General features: G+C 41.6%; 1 protein-coding gene across 1 annotated transcript in view; it reads left to right on the top strand.

Annotated features, from left to right (window-relative positions):
- The window catches only part of LOC112945955 (transmembrane protein 132B-like), a 147,668-nt gene extending 137,559 nt beyond the window's left edge, over window positions 1–10,109 (top strand). Inside the window, exon 5 of the mRNA XM_026037707.1 lies at window positions 10,066–10,109. Coding sequence (XP_025893492.1) covers window positions 10,066–10,095 — 30 coding nt within the window. The 3' untranslated portion in view covers window positions 10,096–10,109. The remainder of the gene's footprint in view (window positions 1–10,065) is intronic.
- Window positions 10,110–14,082: the final 3,973 nt, after the last annotated feature.

Here is a 14,082-nt window from a genome sequence, read left to right as displayed (position 1 = left end):
TTTCATTGAAATAAATTAACAGGTGTGTRTGGGGAAGCTCATTGCTAAACCAAGCAACTGGACTGTTTTCTGCTTTGTTTTTTGATCCAAAGTGCCCGTGTGCACTTGCCTGTCAGAGCTCAGTGAGATGCAAAGGGTCTATTTCATAAATGCTTCGTTTGGAGTTATAGAGAAAGGATAAGATACTTTCTGTAGACTTAGATGTAGGTCACATTTTCTAGCCGGGGTTTAAWGTGTCCTTGTGTGGAAGGCTTGAAGCTGATGGTTTGCATGGAAAAAAAAAGCAAATATCTACTTGCAAAACTCAAAAGCAGCTTTTCTTAGSAGGAACTTCTGGCTTACATTTGGGCCTTGTGTACCTTTTAGTACTAGAAGTTTAAAAAAGTCCTGTGATTTCATTGGGTATGTCCTGTTATAAAACTAGAGTAACTACTGCATTTATGTGAATTTTAACTGAGTACATTTAAGGGTTAATTGTTATTCTCCTGTCTCCCTTTCTTGCTTTTTTTTTAAAAGCAAAATATAAGGTTTGAGCGTCTGCATCTTAAACCTCTTCCCTGAGAAACACTCTGRCCAGTATTTTTGCTTTTCCATGAAAATTATCATTTCCTTTGCGAGCGATTTGCCTTTGTTATCTTTCTGTTCTACCATGCAACCAACAAATACCGGCGTTTTCCTGTGCACAACCAGCACCTCCTCTTGCTCGGATCACAGCAAAGACGCTTGTAAAGATAAACGAGGCCTCGACGAGTCTTATTTTCAGTTCCCACTGCCAAAGCCTACACTTACAAACTGCTCAATGATAGTAATACACTTGGTGACAAAGGAGAAATTACACGGGAAAAGTCTATAGAGTAATTTTTTTTTATAATGCCCTTTCTGAAGCGTGGCCAGAGGCAACAAAACAAAACTCAAAACAAAATTAGGAGCAGAAAGTGGTGCCTGATGTGACTTGCACGTAGCCMTGCCCGTTTCAAAGGTCAGTGTGGAGTTTGGCCATGCAGAGCACCATGAGTATGCAAGAAAAGCGAGTCCTGCCCCAAAGCTTGCGGCGAATGTTGTGTCCAAGCTTTGCTTAAAGTGTCTCTAAACATCCTTGCACAAAATTGGAACCTGARTCTCATGTGGAGTTAGTCTCATCTCAGGCACTCCATCATAGCAAACTACCTGCAGAGGAAAGAACAATGCTTCTTTTACACATTTTTATCTCTTTTTGGAACATTTTGGAGCATGAGTGCAAAATTGRGTCCTTGGTATGCAAGAATGAGTGTTTTGATGGGATTACCAAAATCTTCTGTTTGGGCAGTGCTAACGGCAGGCACAGCTGAACGAAGAAGCCTGGTTTAGTGTTCTTGTACCACAGCGTCACATGCAGCTGAATGGGAGAGATTCCAGAGGATTGAGGTGGATTCTGCAGCAGTTTGTGTGCTCGCTGGAAGGCAAATTCAGTGCAAAATCCCGCAAAGCATTTGTGACTTTTCTTAAGAGATTTAAGTTGAATTTAAATATGCACATCTCTCTTGGTAGGTACCTTGGTTCTTTTAATATACAGACATCCTCTTCCATATGGATTATCTGGCATCCATATGGAATATCTGTTTGTTTTTTCTGCATTTGATCACCAGTTCATCCTCAGGTTTCCCATGCTACTCCTGTAAGCAAATGGTGGAAAACAGCAAGAGCCCCCATATGATTTATTCAGCCAGTGCCTTGTGTTTATTCTGGAGATAGTGATGGGGACATTTTTCTGATTCCTAGCTTGGTCTTTTCCCTCTATTCCCCATCTATTTCCATAGATACAGGAGGAGTGGAAGACTGCATGGTAACATTTGAAAAACAGCCTGATGAAAAGAGCTGATTTCTTGCTTCAGTGGCTTTATGAAGCACTTAATACCAAATCTGACGTTCTTGACGCTTACATCTTGTAGCAAGCTTGAAAGGCATTTGATTTTTTTTTTTTTTTTTTTTGCTTCTCTGTGTGTGTTTTTAAGCAACGACAGCTGGTTTCCTCACATTATGCAACCAAAACTATCTCTGCGTTAGCAGAGAGTCCTGCTCTAGCGAATTGATGGAGGAGCTTTCTGCTGGCAAGTCCTTAGGAASGGAGTCGGCAGCGCGTTGGGGCTGCAGGGGAAACGCAGGCCAGGGCAGCAGCGCTCGCTGGGCGCTCAGCTGGGCTTCTCTGACGTGCYCTCGGGGAGAGAACGTCCTGATAACCTGTGTGTTGCCTGTACCAGTGGCGAAAACGCAGGAGAACTTTTGAGGCCTTGGAAAGGGCATTGGGAAGTGCCTGGAAACTGGTTAACTCGTAGGAAAGGACTGGATTCGCTCGGGAGTTTGATGCAAATTGCAAACAAGGAGAAAGGATGTKACTTGGCAGCTTGGTCTGCACTCTTTAAAAAGCAACGTTGATTGAAATTCTGAGAAAGCTGTAATATAATTTGCAGCAGAAATAAAACTGTAAGTTTAGGGATGCACRTTGATTAATGAGAAGTTCAGGCAAAACATTACTGCTTGCAAGCAGTGGATGCTGGTTTTTTTTGACTCCTGTTATTAAGAGGGGATGACGAATGCAGCCCAGTCAAACCCTACAATCTCAGATTTTCTTTTAAATATCCCTTGGATATCTAGATGGATTTCCGTGTTTACCTCCATCATGAAGAAGTTTGAAAAAGTGTGTTGGAGTCATTTATTTTAAAATGCATCGTACTAGTTTAAACAAAGAAATGTCTGTCTAGCATGCACAATTAGATTAGAAATACTTAACTGTAACAAAACCAGCTGTTCTTGGCTTCATTCTTTTAAATTGATAAGTGATTTTTTTTTTTTAGTTTATTTGTTTTGGAGGTAGGGAGGAAGTTCGGAAGAAAAGAGTTAAGTATAATGGAATATTGGGAATTGCTGCAAAGTAAATATTGAAATAAAGAAAAAAAATAACTAAGTTGAGAAAATCAAGCAGAATTTCATACTGCAAATGTGCTTTCTGAGTCAGTTGATGCAGTTCTCAGATCCTTAAATTCCTTCTCACTGAAACATGCATTTGAATGGCTCCGTAGGGATTTATTTCCAAGGGAGCTCCATTTGCATGGAGCCAGCCCGGTCTGATCACTTAGGATCTGCTTTCAGAAAACTGGAGCTCCCCTTCTAGCTGGTCTGTGCACACAGGGGTCGGTGCCCAGCAAGGATGCGCCACAAACGCGGACCAGAGCATCCCCATCTGACAGGGCGAAGAGAAGAGAAATCACAGAGACGGGTGATCCCAAGTGCCTGTCACCGGCACCCGTCTCCGGAGCTGGTTCGGATGAGCTGCAATAACGCGACTGCGGCACCGATGGATCGACTGTGTGTGGAGCTGCTCTTATGGCTGTGCCTGTAAATCAGGTGCCTGCTGAGAGGCTTCAGTCCTAGAGCTCCTTTTACAGAGAAGTGTAGTGGGGAATGCTCCGGTTAAGCTAGCCCATCAATTCCACCGTTCCCAGCTGCTGAGAAGAGTGCGGAAAATGAGGCAATACAATCTGTGTGCTGTGCAGCTCAAGTACTACAGGAAACAGCAAAAGCATTTGGTTTTATTCAAAGAATATTTTGAGATATGAAAGGACCTAAGGGGACAAACAGAAGCTTTCAGCCTGTGTGTGCCCTTGGGTCCCCCCATATCTCCCTTCTCTCTGCAAAATAGTCCCCAGTTTTTGTCTGGCCCAAGCCTGGACTCCTCTTAGCAGGTGATGAGAGCATCAGTTCAGAATCATTCCAGAGTGCAAAGTGCTTGCTATTATCAGTGGCACTGTTTCCAGTTCATATTTGGATGGAATTTGGATTTGAGAATGAAAGAAAACAGTATGTGAGTGTGTGTGTGTGTGTGTGTGTGTCCCTGTAAATACAACTTTGCCAATAATGCTAAGTTAATTTTTTGAGCTGAGTCACATAAAGTGTGTGATGATTGATAATATTTCTATATTAGCTGGAAGGACTGTTTTCTGCCCTAAAAGTGTTTTCTCCGAGAAGTGCCTACCTACATAGGAAAAAGAAGTTAATGCAAATTCCTTAAACTACATGAAAATTAACAAATTATTTTTTCTGTCAGCACTACTATTGTTATGTAGTATTTATACAGTGTTTTATATTTCCAAAAGACTTTCCAAGTACTAATTAATCAGACGTGACCAAACCAAGCTTCATAAAAATGAAAAATTTCATGGAAATTAGGTCACTGTTACTCAGTTTTACCTGTTTCTGAATGATTTATGAGTCACTTTTATACTCCTGAAAGTACTTTCTAAAACATTTAAAACAAATCCCACAATAATACTGCTTAATATCTCTGAAAACTGCTTCAGTTAGGAAAGAGGTAGGATTTATAACGTCAAGAACAAATGACAGCACAGATGAGCGGTTTTGGAGAATGCGAATGCTAAAAATGTTGAGAAATTTTGCCTGTAGAAGGTGAAGAATGAAACTGAGGCAGCTCTTGGGGCTGTCACATGGGGGCTTCAGCAGAGGTCTTTGGGGCTGCTCTACCTGTTTGCCCATAGCAGCTGGCTGATGCCACTTATAAATGCCTGTGGTTGTCCCAGTATTAGTGGGAACTGCAGAGTTATCGCAATCTCTGACACGTACGGGCGTAACTCGACTGGCATGTGTTTTTAAGTGAGCATACATTGCATTTACAGCATCTATTCCTGTTGCCATGGGGGCCTTCTTGCAAAAGAGCATTAAATCTAAAAGCCCTGAACAACAGCTCTTGAAACATTAGTAATAATGCCACCTCCTTACCCAAAAGATTTCATTTTCACCTTGGTCAGGGACCTCAGTGAGGACATTGTGGCCATGTCTTGGTTTATACTTTTGTTAGCACTTTGGAGATAGCACCATGAAGGATTCTCTTCCTTCTCCTGGACCATCAATTAGCCTATATGCTGCATTTCATACAGAGGAAAAAAACATAGGGAAAAGACACTGGTTTTGATGGATGTGGTTGATGGAGCAGCGATGTGGACGTTGTTTGTGTGGATAAATACCAAGGAAGGGATTTGCTTGCGTCTCTGCTCTCCCGCCTCAAGTGGTGTGTGTCCATCTGCAGCAGTGCTAATGGTCTTCTGCATATAAACGGAGCATGTTTGACAGGTTAATTAATTAAGAAGCAATAAAGCTATTGCTACAGTAATCTATAATGATCTTGCAAACTGCAGAGTATATCATGCTATTTATAGAAATAGGTATCAAAAATAAAACCTTTACGTGCAATGGTGGAATGATTCTCAATTTTCTGCCTTGGCCAGAGCTTATTCTGAAATGTCCCTAGTTCAGGGAAGGTGCAGGGAACGAGGTCACTGGTGGAGCCTTCCATCTGGGATGCAAGAAGTCAACACCACACCGCTTCTGGGCCTTGCATCCAGGCTTCTGCCACMAAAATAAAGGGATTGGATTAAACTTATCTAACTAACAGTTAAGGAAAAAGAATTCAGATCTTTTAGAGAGTTTCTAGGCAACCAGGAACTTAGTCAAAGTAAAGAAGSAGACATTGCAGAGAGTGATTTTGGTAAAAAGGCATCAGTTGAARCTGAAGGCTTGAGGAACAGCAAGCTTGATAATAACTGAATATTTAGTGTGCTTTTCTTACCTAGGAAGATGTTAGTTTGGTGACCGGCAGTGCTAGTGTTTCAGCCCCACATGCGACAAACCCTTTGCTGTRCGGGAGCAGGATGGTAATTCCCAGCCTGCCACTTTTGCTAAAGTGCATCTCAAATGCAGCCACCAGCATTTTCCCAGTGCTCTTAACCCCTCGGCCTGAAACATTCCTGTATATGCTACGAGTATTTAATCTCTGTCTTCAGAAATCTTGTTTCCTCCCCAAAAATGTAAGCTCTTGGTTGACTAATGGCTGACTAATGTTGTGAATCACTCAGAAGCCCAGCTGGCTGTATATGCTCTAGTAAAGGTTTCTTTTAAATGGGAGGCTGAATAATAGCATCATCTCAAGGCGCTGCTAGCAAAGATGCTGACAGGAACACCCGGAAAAATGGGCTTTAAAGATTCCCATTTCTATAACTCAAACTTGGAAAAGAATTGCTGAGTGCAACACTTTATTTGTTTCAGGAAGAGCAGGAGTGCAGAGCAGGGGTTTTTCTTACACACTTCCAGCTCTGGCTGCGGTGTAGCTGCTGGGCGATGGGGAGGAAAGCCACAAAATCCCCATTTGTGGAAGGGGAATTGTGTGATCTTCTGCAATGGGCCTCCATGCTGAACATTCTYTGTGTGAGCCTCTGGACAAGGAGGCAAGGTCATTGCAAAGGCTGGAAATCACTCGTTTCCTGGTATTGGAGCTCCTATTTTGTAGCTTTTTGGAAGGTCTGCTTGGGTAATCTCCAGTTCCATAATTCAGATTTACCTTGATTTTCAATTATTGGCAATTCCATTTTAATTCAGTACAAGTGAAAGGTGTCTGAAGTAATGTGAATGTAAGCGTCCCTGTTCTTGCAGTTGAGCACTGTTGAATCTAGCTAGGGGAAGGGCGTGAGAAGCCTTGTAAGGTTTTTATTTTTCCTACAGAAATCTTTTTTGCTAATGGCAATGTAACTTACATTTACATGCCAACTATAGGCACACAGCTCAAGGCAAGATGGGAATTGACCCAGACTCAAAGAGAGGGTTACCTCTCCTTCAAATAAAATAYGGAAAAATCAAACTTTCCAGACTCTTTTTTCGAGTCTCTCTGGGGTCAGTTATAAAAGCCCAGTACACTTAATCCTAGAGCATCAAATAGTACAGAATAGGCAGTCAGTCAGGCATGGGTAGCAAAGCCCAATGAGCTACATATACTTTTTAAAAGATTAGGGAAGATGTATTTATGGGCAAAGTGTCCCATACCTGTTTATCTGTTGCACTTAATGCATTTTTCTTACTTGAAATCATTTTGGCCTTTGACCTTCCAGTTCTCTCTCAAATTATTCTATGCATGTCTATTTTACGTGACATAGAAAATCACCAACAGAGATGGTTTTGCGTGTTAAAAGGTATTTAAAAGTAAGTTCAGAATAAGAGTAGTTCTTTATCCCAGAAACATGGGAATTATCAGAACTTTTTTAAAAATAACCCCCAAGTCTGTGCCTGCAGGACTGCAGATGTCAATGTGAATTTGTACCATTGATTAATGGGAACTTCCCTCGGATCTCATCTTGGAAGGCTTTTAAACTCAAAGCAAAGTAAGTACTGTGGAGAGAGTGCAAGATAAGGAAAAAAGAAATTCTTCACTCGTATCATTATATTACGCATGCCCATAGTGTAGTGTTTTATGTGTCTGTAGCAGAGATAATATCTTCTTCAATTATTACCGTCTTGAAATTAATTGTTATGGGGATTTAATAGCTTTGTTTTGTAAGGCTGTTCTAACAAGCACAGGGGGAATTTTATGTAGACACTTGAACTGTATCGGCCAACATACAAACCTCTGCAAATTTTATTAAATTTGGTCCAGGAGGAGAATTTGCTGCTCAAATAATCTTAAAGAGAAATGTGTGGAGAATGCTTGCCATGAAGAGTTTCCAAAAGGGCTTCATTCTGACTGGAATTCAATACTCTTTGTGATCAAACATTCCGAGAAAAAGCTATTTGGGGTGAACAAAACTCTTTTAACAACGGGGAAAAAAAATGTAGAGTTAATACGTTTGATTAGACTTGATTAAMTAATGCTCAGTTCTTCCAAAATGAAATTCTGGCCAAATCCTCCCCTCTGTTTTTCTGAGTGTTTCATTTTTGACATCTGAACGAGGCCTTGGAATTGCTCAGATCCATCCACCTTCCCTTCCTTTTGCTGCTCGGTGAAACTTTTCCTATCATTTAATGCTGACAGCAAAAATGGGTGAAAGAAGCCAAAAGAGAATTTGCTATTGGTGGGACAAAAATAATGGTATTTTGCAAGATTCCATAAAAGCAATGTGACATGGCACTTYTGGAGAAAATGCTCTGTGAATGCCATTAATATTTATGATGCACTCAAGAAAACAGCTATTGTGTGCCACATCCATCAAAGATAAGGATTGTATTCAACTGTGCTGGATGATAAACATTGAATGACAATAGCTGGAGATTATATGAGGGATTTCATACTCGTGTTTGATGCCTGCTTGAGTAAAACCAGCATGTTATTCCACTGTGTGGCAATAATTTTCTCTCATAACATCAGATACACTTGCTGATCTTGCTGCTCCTCTAGTCTAAGCCCTTAATGAAGAGGCAGGGCGTGCTGATGCCCAGCACTYGGAGATCTTCCTGCAAGCTCCTGGGAATCCGGTCCTAATGGCAGCATTCTCCACTAATCCCCCTCTTAGAAATTACTCCAGAATGTACTAAATTGCGGTGATTTGACCACATATTGCTGGTTGTTTTCAGTGTTGCTGAGAGCTGACGATTAGCCCGTGAGATGAAGGTCCTTCCCAGTGCAGCAAAGCTGGCTTTCTGCATTCATCGCTCTTCAAAAAACTCCCTCTTTCTGGGCTCCCAGGAACCAGCACTGTGGGAGCCCCTGCTCTGCCCTTGTCTGGCCTTTGTCTTCAGATAATCTGCCTAGAAGCATCATAAAACCAGTTTTGATTTCTTTTCCTCATTGTCATCCCATTAAAGAGTAGTTTTAGCGATGCTCCGGGCAGGGATTAACTGGGTGGAGGTAAGGGGAGCATCGCTCTCTGCTCCTGTTTGTGGCCGCTGGTTGACGTGTTGCATGGGCAGCTGTGCCAGAGGAGCCATGTGGCCGTGATCCCTTGTCCCATCGAYGCTGTGTCTGCTCCTGGGATGGATCTTGCCAGCACGGAGCCTGTGTGTGTGTTGCCTCTTCCATGTTCATTCTGCCCTACTCTCTTGCCTGGGAATGTGCTGCTCTGGAGATGCTTCTTTGTTATCAGCTACTGATGATTGAATTTTGCACTTCACGCTCATGTCTCTGGAAAGAAATTGTAATTTCGAGGGGCTTTTTATCTGATGGACAAACACTCACTTAGGTGTTTCTCATTGCAACTGGGGGTTGCTCTCTTGGAGATCCGCTGATGGAAGTTCAGTGCGAGCAAATGGAAGGATCCCCTTACAAGCTGCCCAGAGCAGTGGGACCTTCTGCAGGGCAGGACTGAGGGAGCTTCTCGAAACAGTGGTTGTGAGCAGGATGAGTGGAGCCGGCCCAAAGGGAAAAGCACCTAGAGCAGAGAAGCACAGCATGGCAGAGGAAGCTACGGACCTTCTAGTGCTTACCTAAAATGAGTGATCTTCTTGGTCCTTAACCACTCGCYGATAATTTGGCTCATCTGTAATTTTTTTCCAGAAAGCTCATTTTGGTTTTATTGACTATTAACTTGGCATTTCAGGCTCGTTCTACAGYTGATTGGCCAGTAATTTGAACTAAAACCCTCATCAAAAGGGCATCTTTTATAAAACAGAGAAGAAATCTCAGAAATACTGAAATTAYTGTTAATTAAATCAGCACATAAATATAATGGGAACACGTAGCAAAATGATATTTGTTTTTGAACTGTTCTGCCAGCTGGAGAGTAAGTCCTATTAGGACTGTTTAATTGTCATCCTGTATTAATAAGATGTACAGCGAGCTGTGTCCCTTCTGCAGGAACTAATTTTGTGCTGTGTGTCCCCGTTTGAGTGAGGCATTTTATTCTTAGATTATGCAGGCAGAGCCATATTCTTGCCAAGCAGACGCAGCGCCGTATTTCTTATGTACATATTGTTCTACCAAAGAGTTTTTTTTTAAAGTCATTTGTGTTGAAGCTACCTCTTGCTCAGAGCTGGCATTGACCTTAGTTTAGTTGCTCCGATTTGCATAGCYTCAATATCCGCGTTGGGCTCCGTAATTATTTTACATGCAATTTCTGTTTTTTTGAATTCAGTTAAAAGGGCATCGTAGAGCTGGAGCAGAGCAGCGATCAGAGACCTCCTCATTCTGCGATGGCCAAGGGGCCACCCTGACCAAAGGGCAAGGATTTTTTCCTTGTCCATCAGCCTTCCTGAGCTGCGGGACATTTTGCTCATCCCCGATCCCAGGGACATCTTTCTCCTTCTCTTTCCTTGCAGTTGGGAACAAGGCAAGCCATGGAGTGTTGACCTGGCTCCGAGATACAGCGGAAGCCACAAGGTTCTAAGTTTGCTAAGAAGACACCGTGGGGCCTTTTGGATGCTGCAACCTTTTGGTACTCCCAGCACTGGTTAAGAGGCTCATTGTACTTGGTGCTGCTCGAGCTTTATAAGGCAAAAGGCAGATTTAACCCGTGTGCTGTTTCTTCCTCAGACCAGGGACATCAAAATGTGTTTGATATCCCACAGAGTTAAAAAGACCTCTTGTTCCAGCCTCTGTTTTGAGGCTGAACTTGATTTTCAAAGGCACAAATATGCTGTTGTGGTCCATGCCAAGGTAAGGAGTGCTTCCAAAATCAGAGCTTTTTACCACATATCATCTAGTTTCCAGGGACCAGCAGTCTATGGCTAAAGCAACCCTCCAGCCCTACCTTGTGTCATCCCTTTGAGGTGTTAAAAAGAAGTAAACTTGGAGTCCTTTTGGTGAACCAGGTATTTAGTTGTCTTGCAGTTGGCCCATGGGCTCAGGTTCCCCCTCCAGCCTTTCTGCTCCTCTCAAGCGCTGCCCAAGTGGGTCCAGTCCCTTTTTCAATAGTACTTTTCTAGTGGCCTTTAATGCTTGTGGGTACCTGGGGACTTTATCTAGCTCAGCCTAGAAAGAGCCCACCCAAAGGTTGTTGAGAAACGTGTCTTTGGATGATTAGGACAAGTAGGTCTGTTTATCAGTTTGTATTCAGCAGTTATTTTCAGTTGTAAATTCACCATTTGAAAATTTTGATTAGTTATTGGATGGTAAGCTGTGTTGCTTGTTTCTAAATTGGATGATTTATATAACAAATTAGTTGCAAACTCTGTTTCTTGTTGCATAAGAGCTTTTGTGCCATAGCTGCCAGTTACATGATTACATGCTCAGGCAAAAGTGAACCAATAACTTATGATCTCCATAGACTGTAATATGAATTTTGAACCACAAGTTCAACTAGCTGCAGTTGGTGGAAAAGTATTTTGGCTAAAAATTTTATATTCTGATAAATAAAATAATTCTGATAAATGAGTCATTTTCAAATTTTCCTAGCTGGTCATGAGCAGTTCACACGGAGGAAAAGGAATGTAAAATTCATCAATAAATTATTCATTATATTCGCTCAGCTATAGCTAACAGGGAATTGTCTAGACAGTAATTACTAATATTTAACCTGCGTATGCTCACATTAACGTTATTGTGTGGATAGCTTCAGTATACAGCAGCTTGAGATAATGGTAATGGATGTAAGTCAACTAGCAGGTGATTTTAATTGGGAAATTATATTGGATTTTTCTATTGAACTTCCATAAAACATTACATAAATATTGAATCTCCTTAATGTTTTCCTCTGGTTGAAAATATAGGCACATAGAGTTCTGTGCTAATTTGATCAGTGGATAAGCAAACATCTTTTATTTTTTAATTCTGCTGTAAAAGTCTGAGAAAAAAAAAGTTAAATTCTAGAGAGTCTATGAGCAGCTGATACAGCAGCAGAAACACGGAGCCACCATCCAGCTGTGGATCTGTCAGCACTCAGCAGCAGCTCAAACCAATTGTGGGATTTTTGGGTGTAGCAGTGAAGAATAATTTTTTTTATAATCCTTTACCTTGTCTGCAGGAATCTCTRTTATTATTACAACATTTAATCAGAGAAGAATTAGGTTAAAAACACAGAATGTACTCAAACGTATTTGGTAATGAACTGCCTGCCCTGTGAACTAGCTGCAGTTGGTACCTTTGGGGTGCATCGATTGCTCTGAGTTGATCAGAAATTGTCATTTATCGAGTTCCTCCATTTTGCCCAATGTACCTCATCTTCAGAAAAGCACAGCAACAAATCCCTCCAAATGATGGGAAATGGTGCAAAAAAAGAGGCCATYGTAAAAGATGGTTTGCAAAAAGTTTGGTTTTGTGTATGTCAGTTTAAACTGCATCCTTTGGGGTGTGTTTTATAGGGAGGTGCATTAAAAACTAMCTATGTGTGTCTCCCATTAACCCTAGTGCAGCAGTGATTCTGACAGTCCTCTGTGTTCTTAATGTTATCTTAATGCAATTTGATATGATATTTAATTGAAGTAATTTAATTAATGTTACTGTAAATAAAAAGGCTACACTCTGCCCTCCTACGCACACAGATATGCACAGCAAGCAGCTCCTGGGAGACTCCAATTTATGAGCCTTAGAGCAGAATCTAACCCTCAGGAAGTGTGATAAAATGCCCCAATCTCCGAATGACCCTGTAATGGTGTTTGCATTGGAAATGTTATAGTATTCGCTCAGGTCTACAGTGGGAGAGTGGCATTTAAAAATCAAACCTATAGTTTCTTCCTCCCTGTTTCTCGTACACTAAATAGGTCATAGAATTGACTCCTTCTATAGCAGATTTCCAATTTGTTTAGAAAGACCAAGTTATTAGCAGAACTTTTGTTAATGGGATAACTTTTTATTAAAATTGTTACAGAATCTAAGTAGCCCAGTAGGTTACTTAGGAACCATAGATTATAGGTGTTTATAGTCTCCTCTCTTGATGTATGGAAAACCCTCCCTAACACTTGCTTACACACTTAAAATGCATTTAAATATTGATTAGTCCCTCATAAACCGTTTATAAATAAAACCACGTAATATAAAATGTGACCTAAAATCATTAGGGCTGCCTGTTGTGCAGGTTAATAGCAGCAACTTTGTAAAGCTGGAAAGTACATGAATTAAGGGGATTTTTTCTAACTTTTTCTAACTCTTTCCTAAAACCTACTTATAAACAAGAGGTGACACRAGGCAAATTCTGATCTACCAGCTAAAGTGTGTTTTGTTTCCATGCTTTTTAGAATAGCTATGAAACTACCGCCCGAAGTATTTATATTGAGAAACATCATGCATTCACATATGGAAAAGAGATCCATTGCGTTGCTGTAGTCAATCACACAGATATTGTATTGATGTTAATGAAATTACCCTGTTTTCCCTATATATTGCGTCATAAATGGCCATTTCTGAACCAGCCCCTCTATTGAACTAAGTTCAGGATAAGTAATTCCTCACTTCATACTTATTGCCCACTCTTAAGCTCAGAGGTAAATCACATTTAGGTCCCTCCACATCTGTATCTGGGGGCAGTGGAATAGGAGCGAGAACCTGTGCCTGATTTTGCCTTGCTGTGCGTTTGCACCACCGTTTAACAGGGTTGTATTGCAAATCTCTGACATACTTTGCAAGTAGACTTTATTTTGGAAATGGCACTTGACCCCCAAGGATAGCCCGGATCTGTTTGCACCACCATTCCATTGTGATTAGCAGGATTTTTAGACGTGCAGGAGTCAGACCCGGTCACAATGGTGATGTATCCTGGAAAGCAGCAGCATCCTGATATTCAGCGTGGGACTGAGGAGCTCAACCCCTCCGGCAAGYGTGGAGATCCGCGGCCTTTTTGTTATGCAGAAGGTAAAAATAAGGGATAGAGGGAAACACAGCAATACAAAAACCAATACAAAACAGTGATTCATCACAATTCTTTCTTTCAAAACGTCTTCTGCAGTTTACAGCTGCTTCCCTCCTGTCACATCCCGCTTCTCAGGTAAACACTGGAATTTGTCAGACTCTGTCTTTGCTTGTGCAGTTTTCGCTCGCTAGTCAGTGCCTGGGGCTGACCCCAASCTCGTAAAATCCCGCCAATTAAGCAAATTCCAAAGAGGCTTACAGGGKGAATCAGAGGGTAGAAATGCGATTGAGCACAGAGTGCTGGGCATGACAAATCATCTTTGTGCTTGGGYCTTGCTTTTCTGCAGTGAGTTGGGTTTAGAAATGCCAAGAACGGATGCAGCCGTGTCCCGGTGCCAAGTGCTCTCRTCGGCTCTTCCAAGACTCCCGAGGCTCTATAGCCTCTCCTTACACACAAATTGCAACCATTTCTGCAGCTTGACCTGTATGTGCAGGTAATCTCCCAAGTTGTTTTGCTTTTCTCTGGAGGAGCCTGACCACATTGCACTGCAGAG

This window comes from Nothoprocta perdicaria, unplaced genomic scaffold (assembly GCF_003342845.1).
Source record: "Nothoprocta perdicaria isolate Ctin4 unplaced genomic scaffold, notPer1 scaffold_2, whole genome shotgun sequence".
Lineage (NCBI taxonomy): Eukaryota > Metazoa > Chordata > Aves > Tinamiformes > Tinamidae > Nothoprocta > Nothoprocta perdicaria.
This window is presented reverse-complemented; position numbering and strand designations above follow the sequence as displayed.